This window comes from Triticum urartu, chromosome 7 (assembly GCF_003073215.2).
Source record: "Triticum urartu cultivar G1812 chromosome 7, Tu2.1, whole genome shotgun sequence".
Lineage (NCBI taxonomy): Eukaryota > Viridiplantae > Streptophyta > Magnoliopsida > Poales > Poaceae > Triticum > Triticum urartu.
The window spans coordinates 552,798,523-552,815,321 of NC_053028.1; the positions used below are offsets into that span (position 1 = coordinate 552,798,523).

General features: G+C 50.7%; 3 protein-coding genes across 4 annotated transcripts; 1 reads left to right on the top strand and 2 right to left on the bottom strand.

Moving 5' to 3' along the window:
• Window positions 1–7,598: 7,598 nt before the first annotated feature.
• On the top strand, window positions 7,599–12,193 carry LOC125521891 (outer mitochondrial transmembrane helix translocase-like). 2 transcript variants are annotated; one of them, XM_048686952.1, is made up of 6 exons: window positions 7,599–8,040; window positions 8,152–8,452; window positions 8,569–8,727; window positions 11,099–11,394; window positions 11,594–11,731; window positions 11,852–12,193. In XM_048686952.1, exons 1-6 carry the CDS (start codon window positions 7,840–7,842, stop codon window positions 11,876–11,878), a joined length of 1,122 nt encoding a protein of 373 aa, XP_048542909.1. In that variant the 5' UTR covers window positions 7,599–7,839; the 3' UTR covers window positions 11,879–12,193. The 2 variants fall into 2 exon arrangements, with proteins under 2 accessions (XP_048542909.1, XP_048542908.1); XM_048686951.1 differs by having other exon boundaries at window positions 11,594–12,193.
• Window positions 12,194–12,345: 152 nt separating this feature from the next.
• On the bottom strand, window positions 12,346–14,052 carry LOC125521892 (ras-related protein RABA4d-like). The gene is made up of 2 exons (XM_048686953.1): window positions 13,486–14,052; window positions 12,346–13,180 (listed from the first exon to the last, which is right to left on the bottom strand). The coding sequence occupies exons 1-2, from the start codon at window positions 13,530–13,532 to the stop codon at window positions 12,448–12,450; spliced, it is 780 nt and encodes a 259-aa protein (XP_048542910.1). The 5' UTR covers window positions 13,533–14,052; the 3' UTR covers window positions 12,346–12,447.
• Window positions 14,053–14,320: 268 nt separating this feature from the next.
• Window positions 14,321–15,124, bottom strand: LOC125521893. The gene has a single exon (XM_048686954.1). The coding sequence runs from the start codon at window positions 15,032–15,034 to the stop codon at window positions 14,504–14,506; it is 531 nt and encodes a 176-aa protein (XP_048542911.1). The 5' UTR covers window positions 15,035–15,124; the 3' UTR covers window positions 14,321–14,503.
• Between the last annotated feature and the right edge of the window lie 1,675 nt (window positions 15,125–16,799).

A 16,799-nucleotide genomic window follows, 5' to 3' on the forward strand; every position in this document is an offset into this window, starting at 1 on the left:
ATAGCGGAACATAAGGCACCAAAACATAGGAGCCGGGCAAACCCAACTATTGACCCAAATCATGATTCGGAGCCGATGCATATAGTGCTATAAGTTCGGGGTGCCGCACTTGTGAAAGTGTACGGACTTCTCACACCATATTAAAGGGTACTGAAGCCCCTGGCGTACTTGTCGTACCATAGTGTACGGGTGCAACATGTCATTAATGAACATATATAAAATAGAGTAATGCAAAGAATAGATGAGAAGCTAAGCATTGTTTATAGAGAGGCTATTTATCAAAGCCGAACGATACAAATAGTGCGATAAGCAAAAGATATTGGACTATTCAGTATGTCCTGACTAGGGGCAGGCCGCGGAATTGTATTTAAAACAGGTATACCGCTCGTAACAGAGACCACCTGGGAGTTCCATAATGCGGCATGGCTTGTCTGCCTCCCTGGATCTTGCATTGTTTGTGCGGCAGTCGAGTTGCCGAACAGGTCGTCCGAAGTATGGAGTCCTGAAAGTAAGAAAAAATTAAAAAAAGAATCCGGCAGCCCCTAGTACGTTTTAAGCCGTATGTTGGGCGTGCCGTTTATTGTGCCCCTTCCCCTGTGCCCATGGTATTTCAAGGGCGTAGTTGTGTACGCGAGGTACTGGTTTCGCTAGGTCGCGAAAGCTGGGGTTGGGGCCGCATTGCTACGCTTGCTCAAAGTGTGCCAGGCGGTCCTGCTGTAGGTTACTCTGGGCGCGCTTGGCGGTGTCTGGCTTTTTAATGGCCGGACTGGGGAATTGCCTAAGAAGGCTACTTTGTATCTCCGCTGCGAGAGCCGCCGTATGCTCCTCCGTACGGAGGGAGCGTTTGGTGTTTCCGTTGACCGTGATTACTCCTCGAGGGCGTGGCATCTTGAGTTTGAGATGTGCGTAATGCGGCACCGCATTGAATTTTGCGAATGCGGTTCGTCTGAGCAGGGCGTGATAGCCACTGCGAAATGGGACTATATCAAATATTAACTCTTCGCTTCGGAAATTATCCGGGGATCCGAAGACCACGTCAAGTGTTACTGAGCCTGTACAGTTGGCTTCTACACCTGGTATAACGCCTTTAAAGGTCGTTCTTGTGGGTTTGATCCTTGAGGGATCTATGCCCATTTTCCGCATTGTGTCCTGATAAAGCAGGTTCAGGCTATTGCCGCCGTCCATGAGGACTCTTGTGAGGTGAAATCCGTCGATGATTGGGTCGAGAACCAATGCGGCGAAGCCGCCATGACGGATGCTAGTGGGATGCTCCCTTCGATCAAAGGTGATCGGGCAGGAGGACCATGGGTTGAACTTTGGGGCGACTGGCTCCATCACGTATACGTCCCGCAGCGCACGCTTCCGCTCCTGCTTGGGAATGTGGGTTGCGTATATCATGTTCACCGTCCGCACTTGTGGGGGAAAGCCCTTCTGTCCATTGTTGTTCGGCGGCTTGGGCTCTTCGTCATCACTGTGCATCCCCTTGTCTCTGTTTTCGGCTCTTAACTTGCCTGCCTGCTTGAACACCCAACAATCCCTGTTAGTGTGATTGGCTGGCTTTTCGGGGGTGCCATGTATCTGGCACAAGCGATCGAGTATTCGGTCCAAACTGGACGGGCCCTGAGTATTCTTTTTGAATGGCTTTTTTCGCTGACCGGATTTATAGCCTCTGAATCCGGCATTGACTGTCGTCTCTTCACTGTTGTCACTGTTAACGCGGCGTTTTTGCTTATTCTGACGTGTCCTGCCACTTTTGTCCTTGGTATCCGAATTACCAGGGTTCTTTGATAAGCTGTTACTACGAGCCAGCCAGCTGTCTTCTCCCGCGCAAAAGCGGGTCATGAGTGTCGTGAGTGCTGCCATGGATTTCGGCTTTTCCTGTCCCAGGTGCCGGGCAAGCCACTCATCGCGCATGTTATGCTTGAAGGCTGCTAGGGCCTCTGCGTCTGGACAGTCGACTATCTGGTTTTTGTTTGTTAGGAACCATGTCCAGAATTGTCTTGCTGATTCTTCTGGCTGCTGAATTATGTGGCTTAAGTCGTCGGCATCCGGCGGTCGTACGTAAGTGCCCTGGAAGTTATCGAGGAATGCGGCTTCCAGGTCCTCCCAAGAACCGATTGAGTCTGCTGGCAAGCTGTTAAGCCAATGTCGGGCCGGTCCTTTAAGTTTGAGCAGGAGGTACTTGATGGCGTGTAGATCATCGCCGCGTGCCATGTGGATGTGAAGGAGATAGTCCTCGATCCATACCGCCTGGTCTGTGGTGCCATCGTATGATTCGATGTTTACGGGTTTGAAGCCCTCTGGGATTTTATGATCCATTACTTCATTCGTGAAGCATAGCGGGTGTGCGGCGCCTCTGTACTGGGCTATATCACGACGCAGCTCGGAAGAGCTATGTCTGCTGTGTTCGGCCCTGCCGGATTTGTTGTATCCAGAGTGAAGATCATTGTCACATGCCGTAGGGTGCCTGCGCGATCCGTAGATCGATCTTGTTTGTCTTGCTTTATCCTCCAGTATGTCTCGCAGGTCGGGCGCATTTTCCCGTGCCTTAGTTGTGCGGCGTCGGGGTATGGCTTGGGTGGAGGGCTGAGCGGCCTCTCTGTCACGGCCACGGGGTGGCCGGTTTGCCATGTCATGCGCTGGTGATGTAGGTGCTTCCTCCTCTGATCGGGGTAGCGGCCTGTGCTTCGGGTAACTCTTGGAGGGGCGTTCGAGTTCATACTCTTCGGCCGCAAGGACTTCAGTCCATCTGTCAGCTAGCAAATCTTGGGCAGCTCTAAGTTGTTGCTGCTTTTTCTTAAGGCTGCTTGCCGTGGCTAAAAGCCTGCATTTAAAATGCTCTTGTTCGGCGGGGTCTGATGGTATGACGAATTCGTCGTCATCGAGGCTTGCCTCATCTTCGGAGGGAGGCGTATAGTTATCATCCTCGACCTCTTGGTCTGCCGCTCTCTCGTGAGGGTTGGCTTCTCCATCTTCCTGTGTCGAATCTTGCTGAGGTGGGTGTTCTTCGGCGCTGTCCGGGATAGTATTATCTCCCATGCCGGAATCACCGTTTTTGCTTTGGCGGGATTTAGAGCGGCGCCGCTGACGCCGGTGCTTTGGCTGTTTCTTGGGGGCGTTATCCCCCATTGTTCCATCGCCATCTCCATCTTTTGGAGTATCCACCATGTATATGTCGTATGACGAGGTGGCTTTCCAGTGCCCTACAGGTGCTGGTTCCTATTCGTCTCCTATATCGTCGTCCATGCCGTCGATGTCTTCGGAGCCGAAGTCAAGTATGTCGGTTAAGTCGTCGACAGTGGCTACAAAGTGGGTGGTGGGTGGGTTTTGAATTTCCTCACCGTCCGTATCCCACCCTTGCTGACCGTAGTCCGTCCAGGGCTCTCCTGATAAAGAGAGAGACTTAAGAGAATTCAGGATGTCGCCAAAAGGCGAATGCTGAAAGATGTCCGCTGCGGTGAACTCCATTACCGGCGCCCACTCGGATTCGATTGGCAGGGGCGCGGGGGGCTCGGAGTTCGGAGAGGGATCCGGCTCCTCGGAGTCACGGGCCATGCGGAGTGCGGGGCTGGAGTTCGGCTCGATCGCCTCTGAGATCGCAGCCCCTGAGGCAGCGTCCAACCGCTGATCCTCGATCAGCGCAGTAGGTTCCGAATCAATGGTCGAAACTGATGCGTGTGCGGCCTCCAAGGCGCTGTTCGGCGGCAGAGCTATATCGTGCCCATCGAGACAGTGCGGCACGCTTGGCTGTGGCTCGAATCCGTCGAAGATCAAGTCTCCGCGGATGTCAGCCGTGTAGTTTAGGCTTCCAAACCTGACCTGATGGCCAGGGGCGTAGCTTCCGATCTGCTCAAGGTGGCCAAGTGAATTGGCCCGCAGTGCGAAGCCGCCGAAGACGAAGATCTGTCCGGGGAGGAAAGTCTCACCTCGGACTGCATCGTTGTTGAAGATCGAAGGAGCCATCGGGCCTAAAGGCGACGACACAGAGGAACTCTCAATGAAAGCACCAATGTCGGTGTCAAAACCGGCGGATCTCGGGTAGGGGGTCCCGAACTGTGCGTCTAGGTCGGATGGTAACAGGAGACAGGGGACACTTTGTTTTACCCAGGTTCGGGCCCTCTCGATGGAGGTAAAACCCTACTCCTGCTTGATTAATATTGAAGATATGGGTAGTACAAGAGTAGATCTACCACGAGATCAAGGAGGCTAAACCCTAGAAGCTAGCCTATGGTATGATTGTGTATGGAGTTGATCCTCTACGGGCTACAACCCTCCGGTTTATATAGACACCGGATAGGGTTAGGGTTACACAGAGTCAGTTACAATGGTAGGAGATCTTGAATATCACATCGCCAAGCTTGCCTTCCACGCCAAGGAAAGTCCCATCCGAACACGGGACGAAGTCTTCAATCTTATATCTTCATAGTCCAGGGGTCCGGCTGAAGGTATAGTCCGGCTATCCGAACACCCCCTAATCCAGGACTCCCTCAGGGGTGCTCTCCGCTTGTTTTCCGCCATTGTAGGTGGCGAGACCGGCTCGGACCGGGGCCATGTATGCCTGAGGGAGAAATCCCTTGGCCTGAAGCGACACTAACTCGCTATGCGGGATGGTGCAACTCTCCCAGTCCCCGGGTTTGGGACCGGAGGGGCGAGGGGAGGAGCTGCGACGGCTGGTCATGTTGGAATGGACCTTTGCTGGAAGCGCTCTGATGATAACTCGCGGAGAGGAGAGGATGTGGTTTGGACCTAAATCCCCATCCCGTTAAATAGGCGGCTCGTTTATACGGCTAGGGGTGTGGATGTAAAAACGCCCTGGCTTTTCGCATTCGTTTGACACGTGGAAGACGGCCATTATTGGGCGTGGGAGCCGAGGAGCGCTACATTACAAAAATCGGACATTATTCCTACAGGTACACAGGATTTGGAGAAGAACCCGCCTTGCAATGCCGAACAATCTGCGCGCCGGACTCGTCGTCATTGAAGCCTGGTTCGGGGGCTACTGAGGGAGTCCTGGATTAGGGGGTGTTCGGGTAGCCGGACTATACCTTCAGCCGGACTCCTGGACTATGAAGATACAAGATTGAAGACTTCGTCCCGTGTCCGGATGGGACTTTCCTTGGCGTGGAAGGCAAGCTTGGCGATGCGGATATTCAAGATCTCCTATCATTGTAACCGACTCTATGTAACCCTAACCCTATCCGGTGTCTATATAAACCGGAGGGTTGTAGTCCGTAGGCAATCAACTCCATATACAACTATCATACCATAGGCTAGCTTCTAGGATTTAGCCTCCTTGATCTCGTGGTAGATCTACTCTTGTACTACCCATATCATCAATATTAATCAAACAGGACGTAGGGTTTTACCTCCATCAAGAGGGCCCGAACCTGGGTAAAACATCGTGTTCCCTGCCTCCTGTTACCATCCGGCCTAGACGCACAGTTCGGGACCCCCTACCCGAGATCCGCCGGTTTTGACACCGGCAACCACCTCTAAGATAAAATCTGGTGGCACCATCAACCACACCTTACATAATACTTCCCCTATGCCTACCTTTGCTAATTTATGAGCAGCAACATTTGTCGAACGACTAATCCATGTCACCCTCGCCTCCTAGAAAGAAAGAAGTAAACTTTTGATTTCTTCAGTCATTGGTCCCGCCGCTGCCAAGTTCTTCCCTGGGTCGCTAAGCATACCTGCTATAGACTTGTTGTCTGTCTCTAAATGAAGCTTTTGAACATTGATTTCGGCAGCCAATTGCACAAACGCGTTTGTAAGATTTCCACCACCTCCATGTCAGTTGCATGTTGAAAAACATGTCATGCAGCAGCTCTAAAATCCCAATCCTTTTCTCGCAAAATCACCCTGCCATTGCCTCTTTCACCATGTTTGGAGATGGCTATGTCAGAGTTGGCCTTAACCTAGCCTTCTTCTGGCGCAGCCCATTGCTGCGGCACCTTGGTATTGACAATCGGCGGGGTCTTCTTATGCACTGTCCGCCACTCTTGTAGATAGGCCACGGCCGTGTTCATTATTTCATGTGGTTCAACAATCCTCTTTCCATTCTTTGTCTCATTTCAGGCCAGATAGAGCCCATAGCATGCTTGTACCATCGCCTCCCTATCCTCCGATGTAGCATCCACAAACCACTCTAGCAGCCAACTCGAAAGTGCACTCAAGGAGTCAGCCGTGCACAGTGGGATCGCCACCGAAACTCCCTTTTTCGAACGCAACAATTTCTAGAATAAAACCGAGTGTGGGCATGCCCAAAAGCGATGATAGAGTGATTCCTCTCATCTATCATGTTGGAACATGCGTTTGGTTGAGATTAATTTGCCCCTGCATTAGTGAAAAGATATGGAGGCTGCAATATGACGACTCTGTGTTTGCTCACAGCCGCCATGGTCTGCATATCGATATGAAACGCACTTCATAACTCATATGGTAACCGTCCATACAACGAATCCACTAGAATTGCCCTAATTGCGGTGTTGATTTTGGTTAAATACTCAAATGGGAGCTTGTGACATCCTAGTCGAACATAAAAGAAGAAGAAGAAAAGAACCAATCAATCCAGGCTCCCATTGGCCGAACCAACCATCATATTCACGGAGAATCTAAGCAGCGCAGAGCACAACACCGACCAGAAGTTTCCACCTCCCCCCCCCCCCCCCCCCCGACCAAACCCTCCTCCAAGTTGAAGGAGGAGCCAGAGGACGTCGTCCCCACTGGATGCCTCGTCCGGCTCAACGCCGCCGCTCCATCACGACCCAACCGGAACCGAAGGCGGTACCCCAGTCCCTGATCCACGCGGTGATCGAGCTCATTGCCATCCAGGCTTGCAAAAGGCACAGATCATCCGTGAGTATGACGTTGCACACACTAAGGAGGAGGAGGCGCTACAGTCGCTCATGTGTCCAACCCCTACGCTTGGATAGAGGATATCTCCTCGACGAAGGAGGAGGAGGACGATTAGGAGAAGGATGAGGGTGACAACTAGACGACGTCGGGCATCTAGGAGTGTAGGCATCGATGTAGATAGCATGGGTTGAAAACGTCGTTAAATGTCATTTGTAGTCACTAATTATAGTGATGCGACAAATTCTGTTCCCGGTGATAGTTTTATAGTATGTAATGAAGCGGATTTTGGTTCCTTTTATAGTTTTATTATAGTTTATCGTAATTTATCATGTTGAAACATGCGTTCGGTTGGGTTTAATCCGCCCCTTCATTATTAAAGAAAATGAAAGAAAAAAATAAATAAACGAAAAGATATGGAGGCCGTGATATAGCAACTCTGTATTTGCTCACTGCCACCGTCAGTGGTCTGCATATCAATATGAAACGCGCTCATAGCTCGTACATCGATCATCCATATGACGAATCCGCTAGAGTTGCCCTAATTGGGGTGTTTGTTTTGGCTAAATACTCAAATGAGAGCTTTTCTTTTTTGACTAACACTCAAATGAGAGCTAGTGACATCCTAGTCGAACACAAAAGAAGAAGAAGAAAAGAGCCATTCAATCCGGAGAGCCTGAGCGGCGCACAGCGCAACAGCAACCAGAAGTATCATCCACCTTCCCATCCCACCCACACGGACCAAACCCTCCTCCAAGCTGAAGGAAGGCACGCCAAGCCCAGGCCGAACCGACCCGTCCCCCTAAAATCCCAATCCCTTCTCCCGTCCGTCTTCCCTTCTCCATCCCATCCCCTTCCTCAACGAGCGAACGAATCCAATCCCCCTCGCCCACGCATCTCGCCCCGCCCCCTCCCCTTTCCCTTCCCCCGCAAGCAACGACGGGCGGAGAGCGGCGCGGGGATCGACGTCCGGCGGCGGCGATGAGGTCGACGGACTCCTCGTCGCGGTTCGTGCAGGAGCTGGTGCTGTACGCGGCGAGCGCGGCGCTCAGCTGCCTCGTCCTCTTCGCCGGCCTCCGCCAGCTCGACCCCAACCGCGAGTCCTCCAAGAAGGCGCTCCAGCACAAGAAGGAGATCGCCAAGCGCCTCGGCAGGCCCCTCATCTCCACCACCCCCTACGAGGTAGTATCACCACCCTCCACCCATTCCAATCCAACCCAATCCAGTCCAGTCCAGGGTTCGCCGCCTCGCACGCGCACGCGCGCCCGAATTTAATCCCCGGATTGCTCGCAGGATGTGATTGCGTGCGACGTCATCAACCCCGACGAGATCGACGTCGAGTTCGAGTCCGTCGGCGGCCTCGACGAGGTCAAGCAGGCGCTCTACGAGCTCGTCATCCTGCCCCTGCGCCGCCCGGAGCTCTTCGTCTACGGCAAGCTCCTCAGCCCGCAGAAGGGGGTGCTCCTCTACGGCCCGCCCGGGACCGGCAAGACCATGCTGGCCAAGGCCATCGCCAAGGAGTCGGGCGCCGTCTTCATCAACGTCAGGATATCCAATCTCATGAGCAAGTGGTTCGGCGACGCCCAGAAGCTCGGTAAGCCACCTCCAAGATTGTGCCCTGTTTGCTGGAATTGATCCTTCCTGCTTCTAACCTTTGCTCTGTGTATATATCTGTTGTAAAGACGCTCATTTTGTGTAACTCTGTGCCAGTGTCTGCCGTGTTTAGTCTCGCCAACAAGCTCCAGCCCGCCATTATCTTCATCGACGAGGTTGATAGTTTCTTGGGACAGCGCCGGAACACAGACCATGAAGCTTTGACTAATATGAAGACAGAGTTCATGTCTCTATGGGACGGTTTCACCACCGATCGTGAGCACTCTCCCTTGTTGCTTTCATAACATACTATATATTTATAATACAGGCTCATATCTACGAACAACGTTGTAAAGTAGTACGTAGTATCTTGGCCTCTTAGAGTAGCAGTCTGCATGCAGATAACAATTAGACACGTACCACTATCCAAGGACTTTAACGTATTGATCTGTACTGAAAAGTAATGTCGTCAAAATTGCACTATAAAAGTATGTATTAACAAATGACAATCATAACGCGCTGACGTGCGCAACCATGTGATCGGCCGTGCGCGCGCACGCTCAATGATGAATCGATGACACATAGCTCACGTCTGTTGCATCCAGCACGTGTCACACGTTTTGTCCTGTCGGGCCATAGAGCAGTCCATTAACAAAATGTACTCCTGATAATTTGCAACTTACAGACATCTGTTATTTTGGATCATTAGGATTTATATACAATTTACTTCAATGTTGCCCTGAACTCGATAGTCAGCCGATGATTTACATGATTTCATCTCTATCAAGTATATCACCCCATTAGAACCATCCCTTGAACAATAATTTTGGAATGGAGGGAGTAGTATTGTGGCCTAGAGTAGCAGTCTGCATGCAGATAACAATTAGACATATGCCACTATCCGAGGACTTTACATATTGGTCTGTACTGAAAAGTAATGTCATCAAAATTGCACTATAAATGTATGGTATTAACGAACGACAATTATAACGCGCTGACTTGTGCAACCAAGTCCTATGGCGCGACACAGTCCGCACGTGATCGGCCGTGCACGCACACGCTCGATGATGAGTCGATGACGTATAGCTGATGCGTGTTACATCCAGCGTGTGTTGCACATTTGTCCTGTCACACCATAGAGTATAGTCCATTAACAAAAGGTACTCCTGATAATTTGCACCTTACAGACATCTTACTTTGGATTATTAGGATTTATATACAGTTTACTTTGGATTGTTAGGATTTATACAATTTACTTCAATGTTCCGTTGAACTCAATAGTCGGTCGAGGCTTTACATGATTTCATCTCTATCAAATATACATTACCCCATTAGAACCATGCTGGCGAAAAAAACATTTTCTCTATATGTTCACACTACGTAAACAATTTTCATTCTCGTATTTTTAGGAAGTATGTAAAAATTTACATATATCCGCTTGACCTCAGTCCAATACATGTCAATTTGATGATCTTACATGATTTCATCCCATAAAAGCATGTATCAACAAAATTCATTTTTTGGTCATTTAAACCATGCATTTTTTTTGTTTGTGTTAATAATTTACATGGTAATTTAATTCTTTGTTCTGTTCAGCTAAGCCTAACAAATGTACTCCCTCTGATCCATACTAATTGATGTTGCCTTAGTACAAATTTTAGTACTGTACAAAGCTGTACTAAAGCAGCGTCAATTAATATGGATCGGAGGGAGTACTAGCAGTAAATACAACAACTTTCATGTCCAAGTTTATGGGAAATTGACTTCACAGAAGTGTTGTTCATGTAATTACGCTAAATAAATACTTGTTTTACTGCCTACTTTTGTCTTGCTTAGGAATCTACTGGTTTCGGTTTTTAGTGCCAACGATATTCTCATGATCATATAATTTGTATGACACCTGGATTATTGTTTTATTTGAGTGAAAATGTTTTCAACCATGCCATTTTGTTCAGAGTACTCTCCCTTGACCTTACACCTTGGTTTAGAAATCTCAAGTTAAAATTAGATAGTATGACATTTTATGTCACAAAGGTATTTCTGTAAGAATGAAATGAGCAGACTGGAGTCTGTTAGTAGTTTACTTCATGATACACTTGTTGTTGCTAGTCATATGAGGTGAGGTGCTTTTAACAAACATGGGGCAACTAATGTACAGCAATCAGACTAACAACCTAACGCAAAACTGACACTCAGAATCTACCTTTGTGTACATGTAAATTTTTTTGTTGCTTTTATGTGGTTAGTGTTATTTATGTGAACTTCAGGTGTTCATGTATCATGCTTGTATGTGATCTGTGATGCTAACTTTAAGCTGTAGTAGTACAGCAATTTTAAGTTAGTAAATATCCTTTTTATTTCGGAATATCAAATGCAGAAAGGATGTTGCAATCTTAACAGAAGATAAAATGATAATGATAATAAGTGGTCATGGTTATACGTCTAAACTTTTGATCTCTAAGGTGGACATGAGATAGTTTTTTTTTCCTGGAGAATGAATGATCAAGCAGATTTGTTCTGATGCCCAGTTGGTTACCCACATGAGATTTGCTTGGCCTATGATACATCTGTAAATAATGAATGTGCAAGTTACAATAGAAACTTCCATATGAAGTAATATCTCCTGACAATTATTATGGTTGTGTAGAGAATGCTCGTGTGATGGTGCTTGCTGCTACAAACAGACCTTCTGAGCTAGATGAGGCCATCCTCAGGCGCTTCACGCAGATATTTGAAATTGGGGTTCCTTCTCGCAGTGAAAGAAGCAAGATACTTGAGGTTATATTGAAGGGAGAAAATATCGAGTCTAACATTGATTACGATTACATTGCCAGTTTATGTGAGGGCTTTACTGGGTCAGACATCCTAGAACTGTGCAAGCAGGCTGCATTCTATCCTATCAGGGAGATTTTGAACAGCGAGAAAGATGGGACAAGAGCAAATGTGAGTATTCAGTACTTTCTCTACAGTGAATTAACTTCCCTTTGGTATTCTACCCTATCAGGGAAGTTCCCTTTTGTTTGGGAAACCTGCATTTATGTCTGGATAGCGAAATAGGACCATAAAGCTATTAACTGTTAACGTAAGTTCCTCATTATGCATTCGTTGGTTCTGACCTTTTTGCTTGTAACTGCCGCCTCAGAGTCCAAGACCCTTGAGGCAATCGGACCTGGAGAAAGCTTTGTCAACATCTAGAAAGGGAAAGAAGGCCGCAAGCAGTGCGGCGTCAGGTCTCCAGTCGCCTGAGTGGATCCGGCCGTCGGATCCTGAAGATGACCAGGTACAGAGCGCAATCTTTGAGATATCTAAGCTGATGTCTCGAATAGTTCAGAACAGTCAGTTGGAACCGCAGGAGCCGTCTTCACCTTAATCTAAAAACAGAAGGTTTTCCTTTTGCTAGATCTCTGAAAAATCCGCAGTGGAGTAAGCGCTGGCATTACCTACCTAGATTCAGCATATGTATTGGTTCGGTCGGTTAGCGTCGTGGGGCCGCTCTCTGGTTTTTGAAGTTTATTGCAGCTGGCAAAGCCCCGCACTGATGTTTTGAGTCCCATCGTTCTCTGTGTGGAAAATTCAGAATCCTAATAGTTCTGTGGAACACTTGTTCTGGTCTGCTCATCTTGTAATTTTCGTTTTGGAACTTGACTATTGTAGGGTAGACAGACTCCTATACATACTGAAGAAATGTGCCCTTCCGTCACCATTCCATTCCATGGTTCAATCATACCATTCGTTCTTTTCATATCATCTGAACATTATTTACAACCCTGTCTCTGTTTTGATTCTTCGCTTTCGCCTCGGATGAAGCCAGCATCAATAACATAAACGATCAGTGACGCTTGTATTTTCAGCAAGAGATGCTGAATCTGTCAGCCATGAGCTGCGCGATTGGTGTCTTCACGGCGCTGGTTTCATGAACGATTTGAGACGCTTGTATTTCCAGCCAAGAATTAATTAATCGCTGAATACATCATATGGCATCGTATCGTATTCGTATCACGTCGAGCATGAAGAGCACCTGCTTGGTGTCTTCATGGCGCTGGTTTCCATCATGGACAGCTCCTGCGACAGAGAAATGCCCTTGAGCACCAGGACGTCGTCGTCGCCGTCACCGTTGCCTCTGGCCGCCTCCAGCGGCTTCCTGGACACGGCGGCGTGGATCTCCTGGAGCAGGCCGAGGAAGGCGGCCTCGACGTTGTCGCCGCTGAGCGCGGACGCCTCGTAGAAGAAGAGCCCCTGCTCCTCGGCGAAGGCCTCGGCCTCGTCGGCCTCCACCTCCCGACGCCCTGGGACGGCGGCGAGGTCGGCCTTGTTGCCGACGAGCGCGACGACGATGGACTTGTCGGCGTGGGCGCGGAGCTCGGCGACCCAGCGCGCGGCGTGGGCGAAGGAGTCCCGGCGCGTGACGTCGTAGACGAGCATGGCGCCCAGCGCGCCCCGGTAGTAGGCGCTGGTGACGGCCCGGTAGCGCTCCTGGCCGGCGGTGTCCCATATCTGGGCCTTGACGCGGCGGCCGGCGATGTCGGCGGCGCGCGTCTGGAACTCGATGCCGATGGTGGACTTGGAGTCGAGGCAGAAGTCGCCCCGCGTGAAGCGCCCCAGCAGCTGCGTCTTGCCCACCCCCGAGTCGCCGATCACCACCACCTTGAACACGTAGTCCTCCTCCATCGGGCTGCCTCCGGCGATCGGTCTGAACTCAAACTCCGGCGGCTGGCTAGCTCGGCTGCACCTATATATGGCGGCCTGTATCAGACGGACACTGGCTAGCTCATGCGCGTATGTCGTCTCTGCGTGTATATAAATATGTGGGTGACATAGCCACATAGGGGAGCGAGAGAGTGGTTGAAACATGAAAGGCCACTATAGTGATGGAGGCGCTGCTAGTATTTGATTGAATTTTTTTGCCAATTTTTCCCGTTCTATTTTATTAGCTATCCTGCCAATTCTACAACTGCAAGATCAAAGTGTTGTTCTTGGTTCATTATAGCCAGTAGTGATGTCCAACTGCTTACGTACAGGTAGCCGGGTACGTACCGCCTGCCTGCCTGCCTGCCGCCGGCGCCTTTCTCTTTCACACTCATTGTAGAGTACGCAGGACGCGTCCAGTACGTACAGTAGTACGTAGCTCCATCATTCCTCTTTCTTTCAGTAAGTATTCCTTCCTCCACAAAGTTGATTAGGCAGAAAGCCGATCGTCATGCATGATCATTCATCCATTCATCCGTATATTCGAAACCCACATAAGTCCATCCGTGCGTGTCCACTCCATTCCAACCCTATGTGTTCATCATCCTTTGACACAGAAGAATTCGACGGCGAAAACAAAAACAGTACCATCACATGTCAACATGTGGCTACAGAATATATAGATCCACGGCACGGCAGTTGAGGATTAGCGTGCAAGTCATATATACAATCACCAGGATCGACGTCGCCGGATGTCACGGCCTCGTGTGTCACGCGGTGCCTAACCTAGTCACTCGTCCACGTTCATTGGTCGGCCCGAGCGACCCATCGACGGAGATGGATGGATTACGTCTTCCACTGCATGGTGTGATTAATTCAACTTCATGCCATGCCAACCCTTCCTCAACTGCTATGCTTACGTCTTATTTCAGGCTGCCGATCGATTATTGCGTAAGCCTCAGCTCTTATTTAAGCCTTCCAGTTAACTGGTCTCTTCTACGCGACAGCTCGAGTATTTATTATATTGGGGACATGTCAGGATTGGCACTATGCATCTGTAATGTTTCGCGGGGCACCTCTCAATAATGGATTGTTTTAGTTTCAAGCGGTTGAATGGCGAAGAAACAAGGCTAGAAACATCTGGGTTCCATGGACTACAAAATATGATCATGGTGGCGAGCAGTTGGGACAGAAGACTTGTGATGCTGTGCATACGCGCATGGATAGTGCTCACAGTTAATCATACAATCATAAAAATATAGACTAGTGCTGTAGCAAGCAGTTGGGCATCTGCAGTTGATACCGGCGCTACGTACTCCTCAAGTGCAAACCGAAAAGCTAGCATGGCGCGTACGTGCATCAGGCGCTAGTGGGCGTGGGCGTGGGCGCGCTTGCTGGAGGTCGAGGACGGCGGCGGGGCGAGCAGGTGGTCGCAGAGGGCGGCGAACTCGGCCAAGACGTCGGCGACCATGCCGGCCCTGCCCTTGCCGACGAGCAGCCGCACCAGCGCGCCCACCCGCGCATCGGGCTCCTCCAGGCGCTGCCCGCGGGGAGGCTCCTGGAGGCGCCGGAGCAGGGCGCGCGCGTGGCGGGCGGCCCCGGGCAGCGTGCCCGCGCGGAGCGACGCGTCGGCCAGCGCGGCCGCGTAGCCCGTGGCGGCGCGGCTGCTGGTGATGGTGCTGGTGCTTGCACGCGCCTGGCGCGCCGGCGGGGCGGCGGAGACCGACGATGACGAGGAGGAGCGCCGGGGCGGCGCGGTCACGGTCAGGCGCGCGGAGATGGAGGAGGAGTGACGCGGGTGCCTGAGGTGGAGCGCGCGGTGGTGGTGGTGGGGCTGGAGGGAGGCGGCGGCGGCGGGGAGCGCCCCGTGGTGGTGCAGGGACACGGCCGCGTCCATGGCGCCGGGTGTGGAACGGAGCGACCGAACGAGTGGCGGCGGTGGCTTATGCTTACGCTGGCTGATCTGCGCCCCGTTCTCGGATTGGGTTGGGTTTGGCGTTTGGTTGGGCGACGTGGACGCACGCGCGCACGGCGGACGGACGGTGAACCGGGCGCACCCGGCGACGTGGCCACGGCCACGCAGCAAGAGCAAGTGGCCGGCGTGGGCCAGAGCGGGAAAAGACGCCGGGGATTGTTTTTTCCGAAATCTCTCTAACTTTATTAAACTTCGGTAATCTTCATCGGTAAGACCAACCAAATGTGACTGCCTACTTCTAAAGTACAAGCATATTTATTCTCAAATGATAACACCCATACATGTGACATATCTGCACTTCATCCACACGTTTTGATCTCCGTTTGTTATGTTTTGCACGAATCTTGAAGAAACATGTTGAAATTTCAGAACCACGTAGGCATAGCATGTTGTGTGGGCGTTAGAGCGCTCGCCCATATGATCAGCGGGGCGTGGTTGACAGCTGCGCCGTGTGGGCGAATCAGTTTCCGTCCACACGGTCATCATCTAGTCCACACGCGTGTGCTGAAACTGCACACAGAAATTCCCTCATGCGTCCTTTAACTTCCGCGATAATTTGCGCGCCGGGGATTTTTATTATGTTCGTTGTTTCGTGGGCTCGTCAGCTTATCCTGGGCCTTTTCCACGCAAGTTGCGCGACAGCTACGGCACTGGACTGGACCAATTAGCCCGCTTTATGACTTGCTTGTTGTGTCCGGCTGCGCGGGCAGAGGAGAAGAGATAGCCCACGGAAACTACAGGTCCCGCCGGACCGCCCATTGATTCTCCGTGGTGTAAAGCGATTCCGGCCTGCCCGGGGCCAGGAAACAGGAAGGGTGTTCGTTCCGGTGAGCTCTCGCATGCCACCCATGCTGCATTTTGAACGGGGGGACAGAACCGGCGTGCTACGTTTCAGGTACGATATTTTTTGTTATGTTAGTCACCTTTTTTCTTCTATCGCGGGGCGCAAGATGGGGAGGTCGGACCTCGATAGAAAAGAAGCAACCTCGTCGAAGAAGAAAAAAAGTTAGATCAATCCAAGGGCTAACCCTCGTTGGCCTTTTTTATAGGAGAAACTCCGCGAGCGCCACGTGTTAGAGCCAAGGCTTGAACCCGGGCAGACTGGGAACTACCTCAACTGCCCAGCCAACGGGTCGACACCCCGTCCTCACCTCGCCGGAGAAGAAGCAACCCCACTATCTATCTTAGGGATGTGGGGTGCATATTCACTAGGGAGCAACCTCAATATTTATCTTAGAGGTGCGGGGTGCGGGCAAATCGTCGGAGTAGTTCACTGGTGCAGAGCTTAGGGGGATGGTCAGGGCGATGGCCAACAACGACGGTGGGGGAGGTTGAGGAGAGGGCGGGCGGCGAGGTGATGCGCGATAGCGCCCGTCAGTCGCGGGTGGTGGAGGCCGGCCATTGGGATAGGGCGGGCAGAAGGAAGAAGAGAGGAGGAAGGTTCTATTTTGGACCGTTGGATTAAGAGCTAGTGGTGACTGATAGATGAATCGCTTTCAGGTACTTGACGTGTAGTATGTCCCTAATAATATCGAGAAGACATCAATTACTTCCGACTTTCGAAATGATATGATTCAAAAGCTACATACCAAGAATACATGCAACCAAATTATTACAAAAGAAAGAAAGAAAATGACGAGAACGACCGCAGCAAACGACAACAACCATTAATGATCACCACCATCAT